This window comes from Mercenaria mercenaria, chromosome 1 (assembly GCF_021730395.1).
Source record: "Mercenaria mercenaria strain notata chromosome 1, MADL_Memer_1, whole genome shotgun sequence".
Lineage (NCBI taxonomy): Eukaryota > Metazoa > Mollusca > Bivalvia > Venerida > Veneridae > Mercenaria > Mercenaria mercenaria.
Genome location: NC_069361.1, coordinates 66,502,120 through 66,518,829, shown reverse-complemented (window position 1 = coordinate 66,518,829; position 16,710 = coordinate 66,502,120). Strand labels below are relative to the sequence as shown.

Genomic DNA, 16,710 nt, shown 5'->3' with positions numbered 1-16,710 from the left:
CTTTCTGCCTTATGGGATGCTGAAATCGCAAATGGAGAAAAGGGTTACGGGTCCACTACCTTCATGGCACTGTCAAATCAATACCCACAACAAAATGGCGAACACCCATTATTCTGCGAGTGCGTGCTTTTCATGTCGTAGTCAGTATATAAATATTACAGCCATCATTCCCGTGACATAGGGACTCTTAGTAATATGTAATGTAACGAACATGAAGATACGTTAGCCATATGCGTGAAAAATATCATAAAATTTGATTGAACAATTAAATAAATTCGTAAGAATCTCTTCCAAAATGCCCGGAACCCGTGAAAGAGTCCATGTCAGCACCGTATTTCTGCCTTTAAACGATATACATTTCACCTAACTCCCAGCAGCGATGACCTCCCCTAGCGCTACGTCACAAATACCACGTGAAAGAAATTCATTCTTTCTTTTACTTTTTGATTTATTTTTCATTTCATAAACCACAGCAGCCTAAAATCTAACATAAGATGATGAATAAAAGCCATTTATGATTTTATTTTTTTGTGGTGGCAGAGAGGGTTTACTGTAAGCGGAGATCACTGCGAAAGAGACTGAATTTGCAGACGCCCACGTATTAACTTTTAATTTATACGCAAAACGCCATACAATATATATTTTAAGTACACCTATCCTATTCTTACGTTTTCCTACTTGTGTAATATGAGAATAGTTATGATGAATATAAATATATTTAAAGGGACTAACTTTATAATACTTAAATTTAAACTCTTCTTGCGTTTTTTTTTAGCAATATCTTATTTTTATTCCCACCCACTTTATCATTTTTCAAGTGTCATGAATACATCCTATGCCAAACTTTGTGCAAATGAACCAATCAAAAAACAATCAAAACTGTGAGCGAGAGCTTTGAGCACAATATTGAAATTTTCCTTATCAACTATCTTTAGAAATGGGAGTTTCTTTCATTTAAATTGTATCATATCTGAAACGACTCGGTTTTTGGATTTAGTTATACTGTTGTTCTTATATAGAATCTGCAATATAAGGAACTCTAAGAAAGCTCCTGTTAAGAATTTCTTAAACAAGTATAAGTATTTCGATGTAAATGTTAAATAGCTGAATGCACATATCCTGATAGATAGTTATTTTCATTACTTGAAATAAGCAACATAATAAAGCTATCTCGGCCCATATGTACCGTACAGAACAGTTAAATACATTAAGTTGGTGTTATGAATTGTAATTGAGATCAATTTGTTTTTGCTTTGTTCCTTGTGCTATAACCATGGTATTTTGACTGACTGCTGTTCAAAATCTGTGGTATGTTTTGTGGTGTTGAAAATCCTGGGCAGTTTTTGAAGACAGTCTAATACGTCTCGTAGATCTTGGTAGGTTGAAGATAACCTCCAGACAAACTCCAAAAGCCATTTCTAAAGGAGCCAAAGATCTGTATAGGTTAACTGCCGGGTACCACCCCCCCCCCACCCCCCTCCCCCCAAGCACTGAAACAAGCGCCAATATATGGCCATATCTTTTCGGCATTCTTTATCGGGTCTTTATCCAAAGTCATCATTCGGACTTTCTCTGTAATTGCATTCATCGAAAGAGAGTGTTAAAATTTCTTTCCGATAACATAAAGCTCTTAATCTGCGATGGGTTTCATACGCTCTACTTATAAGGTCTCTGTGCCTGTTACCAGTATAACAAGAGCTGTCGGAGGACAAAAACGCTCGACTATTCAACAGCCTTGTCAACTGAATATATACAAAAGTCGGAAAAGGGGCATAATTTTGTTAAAATGGGAAAAAGGGTTATGGAACCGTTACAGTGCTTATCAGCTCATGACTGATACTCATGACTGAGTGTGTGAAATTTCAATCCTGAAAAAGGGGCATAATTTTGGAAAAAAATGCAAAATAGAGTTATGGAACCTGTGAAGTGCATGTCGAATCATGACAGTCAACAAGTGTGTGAAGTTTCAATCCATTCCCATTAGTGAGAACTGAGATACCAGCTTACATACAAAACCGTAACCAAGAATTTCTAAGTCGAAAATTAAGAGGCATGATTTTGTAAAAAGGTAAAATAGAGTTATGGAACCTGTGCAATGTAGGTCAGTTTATCACAGTGAATAAGTGTGTGAAATTTCAATCCATTCCCACAAGTGGTTACTGAGATACCAGCTTACATACAAAACCTTAACAAATCGGGACGCCGACGCCGACGCATGGGTGAGTCCAATAGCTCTACTATTCTTCGAATAGTCGAGCTAAAAATCGTTAACAAGTTCATATCATCATTGTTACAAACTCATTCACCAAAACATGTCCGCACACACACAAAACTGGTCAATGTGTAATGGTATGTAAATGAAAGACGTCAATGACGGCTATTATCCAGTTTCAAAGACAACATATGTAGGGAATTATCCATGGTCATTTTCGGATATTATCCATTTTTCACACAAGGATCAATATAAATGGTTTTGGCATAAAATCGGCAAACGTAAACAACTTACTCCAAACTATGTCAGATAGTGTAATGGTAGAGCTGTATATACAGTGAATTACAAGCATAAAAACCAATTCTAAATATTTTTTATGAATTTTCAAACTAAATTTATATGGATTTTGTAAACTATTTAACATACTGTGTATTGTATTCACAAAAATAAAGTAAAATAGTTTGAGTTCCATGGAAACAAATCATCATTCGTTCTTTTTGCAACATCTGGTTGTTAAAATCTCACAGCAACTTACCGAAAAACCTGAAATTTTCAGAAGCGTTTATCTGTCATTTTGTAGCAGTTTGTAATTATCACATCATTTCGTGTTATCCGGATAACAAGGGTGTGTACTAATCCCCAATGATAGCGAGATTCCCGCCGAAACGCGAGGACGAGTGTATTTCATGATAAATGATGAAATAACAATTCATAATGCCCCTGTACATTTACTGACAAGTAATTCATCTTAAATATTCTATAATTATATGGCAACATAGCTCAGCCGGTTAAAGTTTCGCAGTAGGCCTTGAGAAACAAAAATCAAACAACACCAAATCATAGAAAGAAAGAGTGTTTTTCTCGACGATTACTTAAAATAATCGGGAAAAGTTGTCTCCTTTTGAAAATGAATACCATTTGTATTTAAATTAATCGTAAAAAGTTCCCTCCCTTTGAAAATGAATACTATTTGTAAAGAAATAAAAATAAACAATTGCTGAAAACTGTGTTCAACCTTGTTATGTGAAATTTCACCGCTCGCACACTATTGCAAATGCATGAAAACGAACACGTGTAACTTTCCTTGAAAATGGTGAGTTTTATAGGCGTTTAACTGTCCGGAAGTGGAGCTCCTTTAGGCAGTCCTTTTCCGGAATTTAATGTTTATATCAGTATACTGACAATTGTTTCGTAAAGTAATATATATGTTTTACATGCTGTTCAATTTTTATGTCAAACAACTCTTTCTTTCTATGATTTGTTGTTGTTTGATTTTTGTTTCTCATGGCCTTCTTCGAAACCTTAAACGCAGATAACAATTGGATATAAGCAAATTATTTTGTGGGTTCGAATCGAGATGTAGGTTTTTTAATTTTTAATTTTTTTTCTATTCGTTTTCATTTTTGTTCCCGTATTTTGTTTCTTAAATTTCTTTGATGGCTTGTATTTATATATATGTCTTTATATAACACAACAGTATGTTTATTATTTGCATGGCTTAAATACAAGCATCTAATCAATATCATCTTTGATATAATGCTAGACATTTCTGATCTGCCATGTCGGCTTAAGATATTTCTCTGTTGTGTTGTCACAGAGTTCATGAAGGAATCTAAATGTTTATGCGAAAGTGAAATAAAATGTTATGTCGATACTGATTTTCGAACCAACACGGCAAAAGATCTGTTGAATATGGACTGTATGCTTTACCACTGAGCTAATGTAATATGCAATTGGTACAAAGTCTAGAAATATTTAGATTGTAACATGTTAGAAAAATGTTGAATTCCCTATGTTCCATTTTAATCTATTTATAGTCATGTTTGTAAATATCAAGTTATCGTTGGGACATAAGTAGTATAAATAGAGAGCGATAACGAAAACATTATTGGAAAAGCCGATTATGTCTTTGTTGGTAATTCAGGGTTTACTAACATGGTAAATCAGAGTTTTCTTTATATTTAATAGTAAAACTATTTTGTCACGGAAAATGGTTTCACTACCCGATTCTCCATTTCTCAACAGTAACATTTATCATGTTATTGCAGTTGTGAGGCAGTTAAATTGTAATATTTACATTTACCTTTGAAAGATTATTAAATTTACAATCATTTGTTTATGTAGTCACTTTGTTTTTTGTATTTTGTAAAATATGTTTTGTTGTGTTCATGTTTTTCCGGTTGTATCGTATTCGATTAAGTGTACGAATATTTCAGCCTTCTAAAACTTAACTTTTTCAGACCATTCATTTAACTGAATTTCATCGTCTGAATCATCATCGGACGGAACTGACATGTCAGAATCTGCACGATAATGAATATTTTCTTTACTTTAAGACAGAGTTTTGGCAGACGACATTATTTTACTCATTTGAAATACAGTATGAATGAAACACAGTGGATTTCGTCTTTACATGGCCGCTTAATTGCAAACACTTATTTTAACAAGGGAACTAGCTGGCACTAATTATAACATCTAAGAAAAAATACCCAGTATGCAAAATAATTTTGGTTTTGCCAAGATTATCAACAATATATAACCAGTACATGTCACAACCAGCATGATGTCTGTGCTGCGACTATACTCGTCAATCGCCGTCCTGGGAAGTCCTGATAACGCGCGTATAATCAGATATCGACGCTACGGGGGTAGAAAATATAACGCATATAGCCGCATTTCGGCCCCAGGGAGTTAACTTACGTCTGCATCATAGTTTGAGGATATCTTCTTTCCAAGGCTTATATCACGTATCAGTCTTCAAAAGCATTGTTTTCAAATGTGTGTGGTACTTCTTTTCAATAGAAGAAAAAAACATTTTATCATGCAAAAAGTAAAACAGGTGAAGTTTCTTGTTTAACGTGGGTAGTCAATGAAAGTCCCCACTTGAACGGTTGGAACAACTTATTTCCAGCCGAGCCCACGGCAGGTGTCATATTTACCTCCCCAGCATCCAGTCTAGGCCGATACTGCTGGAGACAGTGCCAATTTAAGCATATCACCCAGCACTGGACACAAGTCGGGATATCAGCCGCGACCGAGAATCGAATCCGGACCGCTGGCGTTGTAGTCAAACCTGCTAACCAATGCGCCATTGACTCCCATACAAATCAACTTCTTTTAACGTTGTTTTCTTCAGTAATCACAGATCATCTCAGAAACCTTCTTCGTTTTGAAAATATCAGTACTAAATACTGATATAACGAACACCATTATAATTCGAACTCTTTAGTTTATTAATGAGCATAACAATGAGTTATCGGCCTACAAATATGTATGTTTACATTTATATCACGCAAGATTTGAAACCAGATCGTTATCTAAATCTGTGCGTATCTTTAAAATTTCAGACAAATAAATAAAGTATTCCATAAAATCTGCATACTGTTCGTACAAACAATGGGAGAAAAAGTTAATGCATGCATAGTCCTATCAGGTAAGAGCAGTTTTGATGTTGGTGTGACAAGTGAAAATCCTTCTAGAGGATATATGACCCCTACTTTTATCTTCTATATAAGTATGTTCTAATCTATAAAATGCAGTATGGACTTTCAATCTGAAATTGGTCTGGCTTTGCATGTGAAAATTGTCAGTTTTCATATATAAGTCATAGAGGGAAAACAATTTAGGTGTGTGTAACCAATATCTTTTGTTATCATGCAACATTTATTTGCTTGAATCAAATATCTTTTAAACTATCAATACGGAAGTATATTTAGCTAGATGTTTGTTTAAGTAACAAGATAAAGTCTTTCAAGAAAAGAAAAATACTTTACGTTCATGACTAAGGTCAGATAGAAACAGTAATTTGTAAACGTCTCCTAACAATTAATGTTTAGACTCGTATAATTTCTGAACATATATTTCATTTGCGTAAACAGTTAGAAAAGAAATAAACCGATATGACTTAATGAAAACCGATTTTTATTTGTATAAGAAGGCATACAGTTGATTAATTATTCGTTTTATGGTCTCTTAAATCTTTTTTCCCATTATGTCGAAAAAGGGATTAAAATATACTTAGAAAATATATTGCTATATACTCGCCTAATATTTACAAAACATTTTCACTCCCAGCTGTGTTTGATAAACTTTGTCTTTTATATCTATATTGAATATTTAAAATTGATTTGCGAAGTTAATGACTATTTTGCAATTGAACTTAAATCTTGAAGTTCTAGCAAAATTTACTGTCAAAATTCAATTTCAAACTCAGCTGAGATCAAAAGATATTTTGTGAACTTGGAGCCTGACCATTCCACCAGTTCAAAAGTAATTTTAGTTGACTTTATTCCATCTCTGTAGAATTGTGCTCTATTTTTTTTATGAATTGATTATAATAATTAGTTAGTTTTACTCCTTTTTTTTTTTTGCTTTTTGAAGAAAGAGAATACTCATCCTGAAAATGTGGATAGTATTTATGGTGAAAAATTGTTTTCATTAATATCTGACACACTTAATTTCAATTTGAAAGATAGCGTACCAAGAAGCAAGGTACTTCCCTTTTTGCTTTATTTTATATCACGTGAAAGATAGAAGCGAGGTATTTCTCTTTTTTGCCTCATTTCGCAACTCGTATTTCAAGTGTTAAGTCTTCTATTCAAAATCAATACATGAGGGTCTTTCTAAAAGTTACTTTGCTATTTGTTATTACAGTACTATTTAATTATCCTTTTTAATTTTTTGTATATATATGAACTGAACAGGAAATACCTGCAGCAAAAAGAAATTGAATTGTTATCGTGCCTCTCAGAATGTCTGGGACTGTAAATTTGAAACAAACAAAATACGTATATACAGTACCAGCGCTAATCGTAAAAACACAAATTTAAGATATGTTAGAGAACAGTAGACCAAAGATTTCATCTAAACTTAGTACTTTATCGTATGATATTTCAGTCGTTTGCATGTTTAAACGAGTAAATTATCGGCTTCAGGACACTAAATTCGGAGGCAAAAATGTTTCAGTTTCAAACCGAGGGGAGAGGAGGGTAGGGGTGGGGGAGGAGGTTGGCTTTCCCCATATTTTCTGCAAATGACTCTCCTAATCATATGTGTATTTTAATAGCCAAAGACTAGACGTAAATGATAATAGATTCTAATAAGAAAAATGACCATATAATCGTTTACATATTTTTTCTCACAAATTTGAGCTCATTGTAGATGGATGAAATACCGTATTGTTTCCGGTTTGACTGTCGATACCTCAGGTAAGCCTTTAGACACAACCTTCTCAAAGGAGGTATGAAAATCCATTCAGTCATTTATTTATTTTACGCAACAAGTAATCATTCAAGGGAACACTTTCTTATTTCTATAAACATAATAAATGACAGTCTTTATAAACATTCTTCTTTTGTAAAAAGACCCTGGCACAATACGAAATTGCTCCTGCAAAATTAGCTTGTACAATATCTTATAGAAGATTGATAATATTCAATGACAAGTATAAATAACAAGCAACATAGACTAAACTTTCACACACTCAATTCTTTTTAAGTATTGTCTGTATAATTCATTACCGCCATTAAAGTACCCTAACATCTTCCCGGTTGTCGGCTATATGTTATGAAAAACTATGAAAAAAATGAGCTGTACACTAAAGAAAAGTAAAAATACAACAATCCATTCATAAAAAATACAAATGTATAACGTTCTTGCTATATGTATGCAAATATTTTGGTATGCATTTATCATTACTATTATATCCTATCAGGTGCTTTCTTTTGTAGTATTCGAAGTATAACCTTCGTCACATATACACACGGAGCTTGTGTTGTAATCAATGTAAATATGTATTTATAAAATTTAAATTTTGATTAATGTAGGTGAACGTAGAAGTCGATTTCACACTCATGATCAATATTTTCTTTAAAATTGCCAAACCTTTCAAACATTTAGCGTATATTCATTAGAATCATTATTGACATTTATTTGCGCCAAAGCTTTTCTCAAACATCTTTTGATTTAGCGTTATTTCATCACATTAAGCCGAGTAACTGAACGTATGCAAGACTGCAATATAAGAAACCTCTTGCCACATGAACAGGTCACCGTTTTCATTCTCGTCAACGTGACATGATGAATGAGTTTTGCAACGCAAAAATATTTTCAAACATCTTTAATTAATACATTGGTCCAATTGTTAATCATGTTACGTCATACTGACTTTTTAAGACTATTCGAGGGCTTGAGACATGCTTAAAATTGCACAAAAAAATATTGTTATATGTTTTTATCTTAAAAGACAATAAATGATAAATAAATAAACACCAAGAAAATGTTTCTGAAACAAGTTTCTCAATTACATGTAATACACAGAGCAAGTTTTAAGTTTCTTAAGTGTACTAGATCTAATAGTCTCTTTTATTTTCGACACTGAAATTGTTGGATTGATGGCATTGTAATCTTGAGACGACCTTATCACACGTAGTCAGGATTCGCAACAATTAATTAAAAATACAAAGTTTCAACACTCTAAGTCTTATACCTTATATATCAAGATTACGTACACGCACACTTTCCTTTATTTAGCCATCGAGCAGGGTGTTTACTGAAAAAAAGTTATATTCTCTTCCTTACTTAAACTTGATCTGGAGGTTTGGATACCACGTGAAATTTTGCAACACCCCTCATTATAAATAGTATGGAATATTCCGTCACAACAAAGTTAAATGGCGTCCTGTGATCGACACCCGTTGGAAGAGAAGGATAATTTGTGTTGTTCTATTTGTCTGGATATTCTTTAAGACCAAGATCTTTACCTTGTTTACATTCATTTTGTCATTTATGTTTTATTAAATGTGCAGAAGAGACTAAAATTAATCCAAGATTTTACTGTCTACTGTCATCTTTGCCGTGCAGACACGAAAGCTGACACAAGTGGTATTTCACGTGCTGGAATTTGGGTTACTAGATTTCCTGTAAATCATGAATTTTTCGACTCATGCAAAAAGGGAGAGAATGAAATTAAGGGTAGAGGAACATTATAATTTTGATACTTCTGTTAAAAAACCGACATCGACACCTCATGATTGGCATGGTACGCCAGAAAGGAAATTTGTTTCATCTGAAGTAAATTCAAAACCAGGCTTATGCGAATCATGTCTGCGGGATGAAACACATGTATCAGCGACTGTGTACTGTTGTCAGTGCGCAGAATTACTATGTGGAGACTGCAAAAGGTGTCATTCAAACAATAAATTCACATCTGGTCACAATATGATTAATACAACGGGAAATATTAGTGAAACAAAAAGAATGGAATATGTAAAGAAACTCACAAAATGCAGGAACCATCCTACAGAAGAAATAAGATATCTGTGCATAGATCATGATCAACTGTGTTGCAATGAATGTGCAATTGTTAATCACAGAAAATGTCAGGAGTTACTTTCAATTGATGACTGTGTAGATAAATCAGGAAGGCAAGCACCTGTGGTAGAAAACATGGAAAAAATAGAGAAACACGCCGAAGACTTAAAGATGCATGAATTTCAACACAGGGTGACAACTAATGAATCTGAGAGACTAATTGAGGATCAGTTGCACTATATAAAGATACAATTCGACGATGCGTATCGTATTTTCGAAGAAAATGTACTTAAAGCAGTGAGAACAAGATGCGACAGAATAAAAACCTCGATTGATAATCAGATCTTATTAAATGAACAGTTTGAGGCTGATTTAAAATATTCAAAGGAAAAGATAGCATCGTCTCGGGAGTTTGGGGAAAAACTACATCATTACCTTATGGAAAGAGATATGAAAGATGAAATGATCCGCCACGAACAAGAATTGATATCGTTGCATCAACGATCTAACTGCACAGAAATATCTATGGATGGATTAGACCATATCACTGACCATTTGATAAAGTGTCTACAGAAGAATCTTTCAGTAAAGGAAATTGCATCTAAATTTAATATTCCTCAATTACCCGCCTTCAAACATCGTGTAAAAAATGTGTCTGCTGGTAAACCACGCACCCTGCGTAGGGGAGGCTTACAAAAGGGAAATTTACATAGGAAATTGTTAAAACATATTAAAAGATTAATATAAAATGTTATTTTGTTCAAATAATTCATTTCCATTTACTTGCAGATAATTTTTATGTGTTTGTCCATTCTTGCTTCAGAATAAATTAATATTATTTATTTATTTGACGCACGCAAGTTTCAATTTCTTTTTTACATTTGTGCACCATATTATAGTAAACCAGTTACAAAAGAAAATCGCCCAAAGTATTTTACAATTATATTATAGTGAATTGTTTAGTTTTTGACTGTATCGTTTTCCTGGAATTTTCAGCTAAATTTCATTTATTGTCGAAATATTCATACCTTACTGCAGAGAATAGTTATTAATGCTCCAATACCATATCTCACCAAAATTACCACCGTTTTTATGCTGCTTTAACATAATACGTGATGTTACAATTAAACGTTCATTTTGAAGTAAATTTGAAATTGTTTTACAAAAACGGATTTAGTTTGTCAGAAAGCTAAATATTCACTCTTGTGGAAAGTTTATCATTTTTACATTGTTTTAGTGAACTTTTCAAAAGTTGATTTGATATGGTCTTCAAATCTTATACACATATGATACATCATATCGAATCCGTTTTTGTGTTCTGGAAGAGTTTTATTAAACGTAACACTATCTTCGCGAGACATGTATACATTAACTTCTGACAAATTATTACAACAAATTAGAACGACATGTCAGGTTTTTCTGCCTGGGTATAACTTGACTTTATTTGTTATGATAAACTGTGAGAATAGCGCTGTAAAAGACCCACTTAAATCGAATCTAAGTGAATATATTTTATGAACCTCTTGTTCAAAAGGCTGTTCTCTTTCAAGTCGAAGAACTGTACCCAAATTACACAATATTACAATCATTCAATCTATTTGTGTAACGGTCAAATGTTTGAGTGAAATAAATCAAGAACACTTAATACAACTGTCATGTGCATAAAACAAAGATTGGTAGATACATGCTGATAACGCATTTTTAACATATGTTCGATTTGACTCAGTGTTTGTATTCTGATATATATTAAGAAGTGTTCCTTTGAAGGAATCCCAAAATTCTTTTCAAATCATAATACATTTTACAATATGTTTTAACGAGATTTTAGCAGAACGGATTTTTCGTGGAGATTTGGAAAGACTAAATTTATAACCGTATATTTCTATTTCAGTTGGGATTTAATTTAGTGCTTTGACACAACCACTAAAATTACAATAAATGGTCCCAGACAAATTATAATGTAATAGGCAGTAGTCAGATTAGACATTTATTTTCTTAATGCAAAACGCATTAACATAGACCATATTTGCTATCTGAAATGAATAATGTTTTGTTAAGATAATTTGTTTTTCTTAACATGCATGTCGAGGATATTCGTCTTATCTACAAGTTTAAAGTTAAACTTTAAAATCAATATACAAGGGATTTACCAAAATGTGATAAATGTCAGTTACTCATTTTCAGTTGTATAAGTATCCGTGGTGTAGAATTTTATTTTATGAAATTTTAAATATAAATACGCACATGTCAGTTTTAATACGAAGCGAAACTAGTCCCTAGTTTTCATGCAACATATTCTTCGTCTGCCTATGACAAGAAGATAACACAAACACAGATTTCTAACCAAAAATAGTTCGCGACTTGACGGGACGTAGTAGTACAGAATTATATGGTAAAATTTAGAACGACCCTCGATAGGTAGATTGTAACATATTTCGGCACATTAAGATAAATGGCGACGTCTGAAGGACAGACTGAGGGAGGGGAAAAAATATGTTGTTCTGTTTGTTTGGATATTTATCAAAGACCAAGACGTTTACCTTGTTCACATTCATTTTGTCATGAATGTTTAGTTAAATGCGCAGAAAAGACTGATCAAAGACAAAAGTTTTGTTGTCCTCTTTGTCGTGTAGATACGAAAGCAGACACAAGTAATATTTCGCGAGCTGGCATTTGGGTTACCAGATTTCCAGTAAATTATGAATTGCTTACTCTGGCACAAAAGGAAAGAACTATATGGATGGAAGAACAACCAGGTAATTTCGATACACCTGATAGAGAGACGGCATCAACGTTTAATGAACAATCCCCAAAAAACAAATTACGGATAAATTCAACTAATGTGAATAACAACTCAAGCTTATGCAAAGGCTGTCTACGGGATGAAACACATGTACCAGCAACTGTGTATTGCCGGGAATGTAGCGAACTACTATGTGGAGATTGCAAGAGACATCACACGAAAAATAAGTTTACATCAGGCCATATTGTTATTGACATGAAAGGTGATCTGAGTGAAACGAAAAGCTTTGACTATGTAAACAAACTTACAAAATGTCATTACCACCCAACGGAAGAAGTAAAATATCTGTGCAAGGACCATGATCAACTGTGTTGCAATGAATGTGCCGTAATTACGCACAGAAGATGTTCCGATATAGTTTCTCTTGCAGATGAAGTGGCTGCCTCACGCTGTCATAAACGCATCGATACTGATGTAGAAAAAGTAGAAAGACACGCTTCAGCGCTAGCTCAACACGAATTAGAATATAGTGCAGCATTAGATCAATCGGAAAGATGCATTAAAGATGAACTGAAATGTATAAAGTTCCATTTGGACGATGCATATCGCCTAATTGAAGAAAGCATAATACGCCAATTTAATTTTACACATGCTAAGAGGAAAGAGTTGGTCTCTGTCCAGTTATACAACATTGAAACGTTGAAAGCTTCTTTAAACCTGTCAAAAGAAAAAATATCAGCAACTGAAAAGTTTGGACAAGAATTGAATGTCTATTTGATGGAAAGGAAAATGAGAAATGAAATGGAACAGCATGTGAACATATTAAAGCAGTTGCACCAAAGTGCTAACATTGTGGAAACATATTTAGCCGGAAAAGATCTTGTGGCGGGGAACTTGATGAAATCTCTCCTAACGGGGTTATCGTTGACTGACCACATGAGTAATGTAGGTCTTCCAGCTTTTCCCAGTTTTGAGACACAACAGAACACAACAGAAACTGTCTCTCACCAGCGCAGAGGTCATCAAAGCTTCACAAGGCATGCTCCAAACGTGGGTTTTCAGAGATACATGTAGACAAATACTGAAATATACTATGTCAATGTACATATAATGTGTATAATTTCAGACTCGTTGTCCTTTGACATCGACAAATTGGTAAAGGGTATGAATATAAGTATGAATGTTTGTTGATGATTGTTAAAGCGTGTTTTATGTTATGTTCACTTTGTATTTTACCTTCAATAGATAAAGACTTTTAGTAGTATTTATATACAGCTGTTTGATTAAATACATCTCCTTAAACGCCATATCTTAGGACTTGACGATGGCCGTTAAACGGTCACGTTCAGACGAACTTTTCCTAAGCCAATCAGAGCCTTGATTTCAAAGTTTGGCAAGCGAAAGTAGAATTCTATATTTCAAGCAGATGATTTGAACTTTTGCTGTAAACCAGTAACAGCTCTAACGAATCAAGGGACCTATCTCGAAAAAAGAAACTTTGAAAAGTTCATCAACAAATGCTTGATAGTAAAAAGCTTACTTCGTGTCCTTGTAGTTTCATAACTTTTTAAAACTGAAATATAGTAAAAACCAAGTCAAAATTCCGATATTTAGAGGATTTTGCGGAGATTTTGTGTGAAGCACATTGTACTATGTATGTCCATTTTGATTTATTTTATCTGCAGGCATTATGCTTAATGTCTCTTAGAATATGTTTCTAAAATCTGCATTTGAGCTGCGCCATGAGAAAACCAACATAGTGGCTTTGCGACCAGCATGGATCCAGACCAGCCTGCGCATCCGCGCAGTCTGGTCAGGATCCATGCTGTTCACTTTCAAAGCCTTTTGCAATTAGAGAAACCGTTAGCGAATAGCATGGATCCTGACCAGACTGCGCGGAAACGCAGGCTGGTCTTGATCCATGCCGGTCGCAAACCCACTATGTTGGTTTTCTCGTGGCACGGCTCAATTAGCCTTTTAGATGAAAAGAATGATTCTCTTATCGTGGAAATCATAAAGACTAACTCCAATAAAGTTTGTAACATGCATCATTTGAAGACCAGTCTTTAATAATTACTACTACAGTCGAACCTGTGTTAAAGACCACCTCTGTACAGAGACCACCTGGCTCTAAAGACCACATGTTTTGTTTCCCACCTCCCAATAAAGACTACATTTTGGCTCTCCCAAGTATAGTTTTTATAGACAGGTTTGATTGTATGTATTCTTTTCATGATTATGCCGAAAGGAAATGAAATTTTGTGAAAAACAACAACTGTATATCGATATATAGATCCAGTCATGGCCAGAAAACGTCTCTCTCAAAATATTTTTCGTTTACATGTAATAGCTATTTGTTGTTTCTTTTTAAGCTCTTATGGTAACAAAGTGGTCAAAAAGAACTAAAAACAAACTGGTGAAAAGAAAATGCTATGTTTCTGGCCATTAAGTGAATATCTATGGGGCGGCGTATGAGAAGAAACCGACAATCTACCAGTGTTCCAAGCGACGTTAAATTCTAATAAGTGGAAGTAAAGGTGAATGAACATGGACGGATGGACAGAATAAAGTGATGTTAGTAAAGCCTCGCTTGATGGAAACATGATTTGCCTTTTAAGGCGATTGTTTTCCAGTTATCATAAACGTAAATAAAATAGTTTAAGGGTGTGTTCGCTTAATGCATTTGCAGAACCAATGTAAAATTAAAAGTATATGGCGTAATCTGTAAGGGTGTTGCTTCGTTTGTTTTTGATTTGAGCGTTTGGGTGCTGAGTGAACGGGAATTTCACACCACAGAGACTATTTATCTCAATTTACAAAAAAAATCTGAAAAGCCTCAACGCTTCACTAAACACTTGAACTGTACGTTGTTGCTCGCATTTGAAACGTCACGACGTCATTTCTGTTTACGAACAAAAAAAATACCGCCCTGTTTAAATACGCTTCTAATTAAGATTCGATGTATATTTGGTGCTTTGAAATTTGAACGTCATCAAATCATAGAAATAATTCGAGAGTAAATAAATGTACTCGACATTTGGGGTCTCGTGCATTATCTTTCACGAATCCGCACTAACGAGTGATTTTTCCGTTTACAAATTTCATTATAGCCTTAAAAGGAAAGCTTACCGTACCTCATCTGTGGGCCATGCAATTTTAAACTTGAAGAACCTATCAATGTAACGTCTCTGTATTATTATTTTGAAATCAGCAAACAGATTCTCAAGACTTTCACTTGCGGTATTTGCGAACGACTGACATGCAACGATCCAAACGGTTCATCGTATGCAATTTGTGCTAAGGTAGCTAAATGAAAGGATGGTGACGAAGAGAAGAAGGGCACACTGACCGAAAGAGACGATGGTGATAATCAAGAACCAGATATGTAGCCTTCAAGTATTTAATTATCTACTAGATAGTCAGGTATATTGGACAACAACATGGAGTCTTGGCTCAGTATTGGATAATCCCTATTGCAATGATATGAGAATAATAAGGGACTGGTCTGAATGGTCTCCAGGCTTCAGTGATCTGCTAATGATCAAGACGGAACAACAACGCCTGACTATTGTCTTCTACAGCATCTTAGACCTGGTGTACCATTTTCTGTCAGTGAGAAATATGAACTCTGCTAAAGATAAACATACCAGGATATTGTTGAAGAACGCATAACTGGGTGTCCATATTCCTTATAATATGCAACACCAAGGACCAGCAATGACAGCAAACTATTTACCCAATGAAATTGCAATCGTCATTATAATGGCATTTCTAATTAAATCATGGCAACATGCATCCAGGAGATGGTTAAATTAGCAAAGAGAAAGAACAGAAGTTATGAAACGACATATACAGGGATCCAAATGTTATATTGTAGGTGTTGGTAGAACGGGCATTGAAAAAGCAGAGTTCAAATGGAGAATACATACAGTCACTGTGGCAAAGTTCATTCTGGCAGCATATACTTCATTAGAATTTTCACTCTAGATGACTCAAGTTTAGAACTTGAACTAGATAACTAATTCAAAACTTTAACAAGATCAACATGTTTTCATGAATATATAAGATAAAAATGATACCTGTGTGTTGACACGTTTTATATAAATATCACGTAGGAAATGAGATCTTTACAGTATTTACGTCTGTCAGTTGTCCAACATTTACTCCCCGTGATAAAACAACTTTAATTCAGTACCGAAACCATATAATCGCATTTCTTTGCCGTAATTTACAAGGGAAGTAATTCCAAATGACTCTTTGTAATGAATCGTAAGAGTTGCCCTGTTCAATATGAAGAAAAATGGATATTTTGGACTGGAGACCAATATGAAAATATTGGACTTTGTGAACTGTAAATTTCGGATGTTGCTATATATATTTAAGAAAATGTAAAAACATTTTGAATCGTACAGTACAATACTTGTTTCTATTTTATTGCTACGTG

The 16,710-nt window shown here is 34.1% G+C and overlaps 2 protein-coding genes across 2 annotated transcripts; both read left to right on the top strand.

Moving 5' to 3' along the window:
* Positions 1 to 9,469: 9,469 nt before the first annotated feature.
* Positions 9,470 to 11,438, top strand: LOC128559476 (uncharacterized). The gene is made up of 2 exons (XM_053551236.1): positions 9,470 to 10,108; positions 11,415 to 11,438. The coding sequence occupies exons 1-2, from the start codon at positions 9,470 to 9,472 to the stop codon at positions 11,436 to 11,438; spliced, it is 663 nt and encodes a 220-aa protein (XP_053407211.1).
* LOC128555246 (tripartite motif-containing protein 45-like) lies at positions 10,992 to 15,158 on the top strand. Its single transcript, XM_053537043.1, has 2 exons — positions 10,992 to 13,428; positions 14,639 to 15,158. Exon 1 carries the CDS (start codon positions 11,976 to 11,978, stop codon positions 13,338 to 13,340), a length of 1,365 nt encoding a protein of 454 aa, XP_053393018.1. The 5' UTR covers positions 10,992 to 11,975; the 3' UTR covers positions 13,341 to 13,428; positions 14,639 to 15,158.
* The last annotated feature ends 1,552 nt before the right edge of the window (positions 15,159 to 16,710 follow it).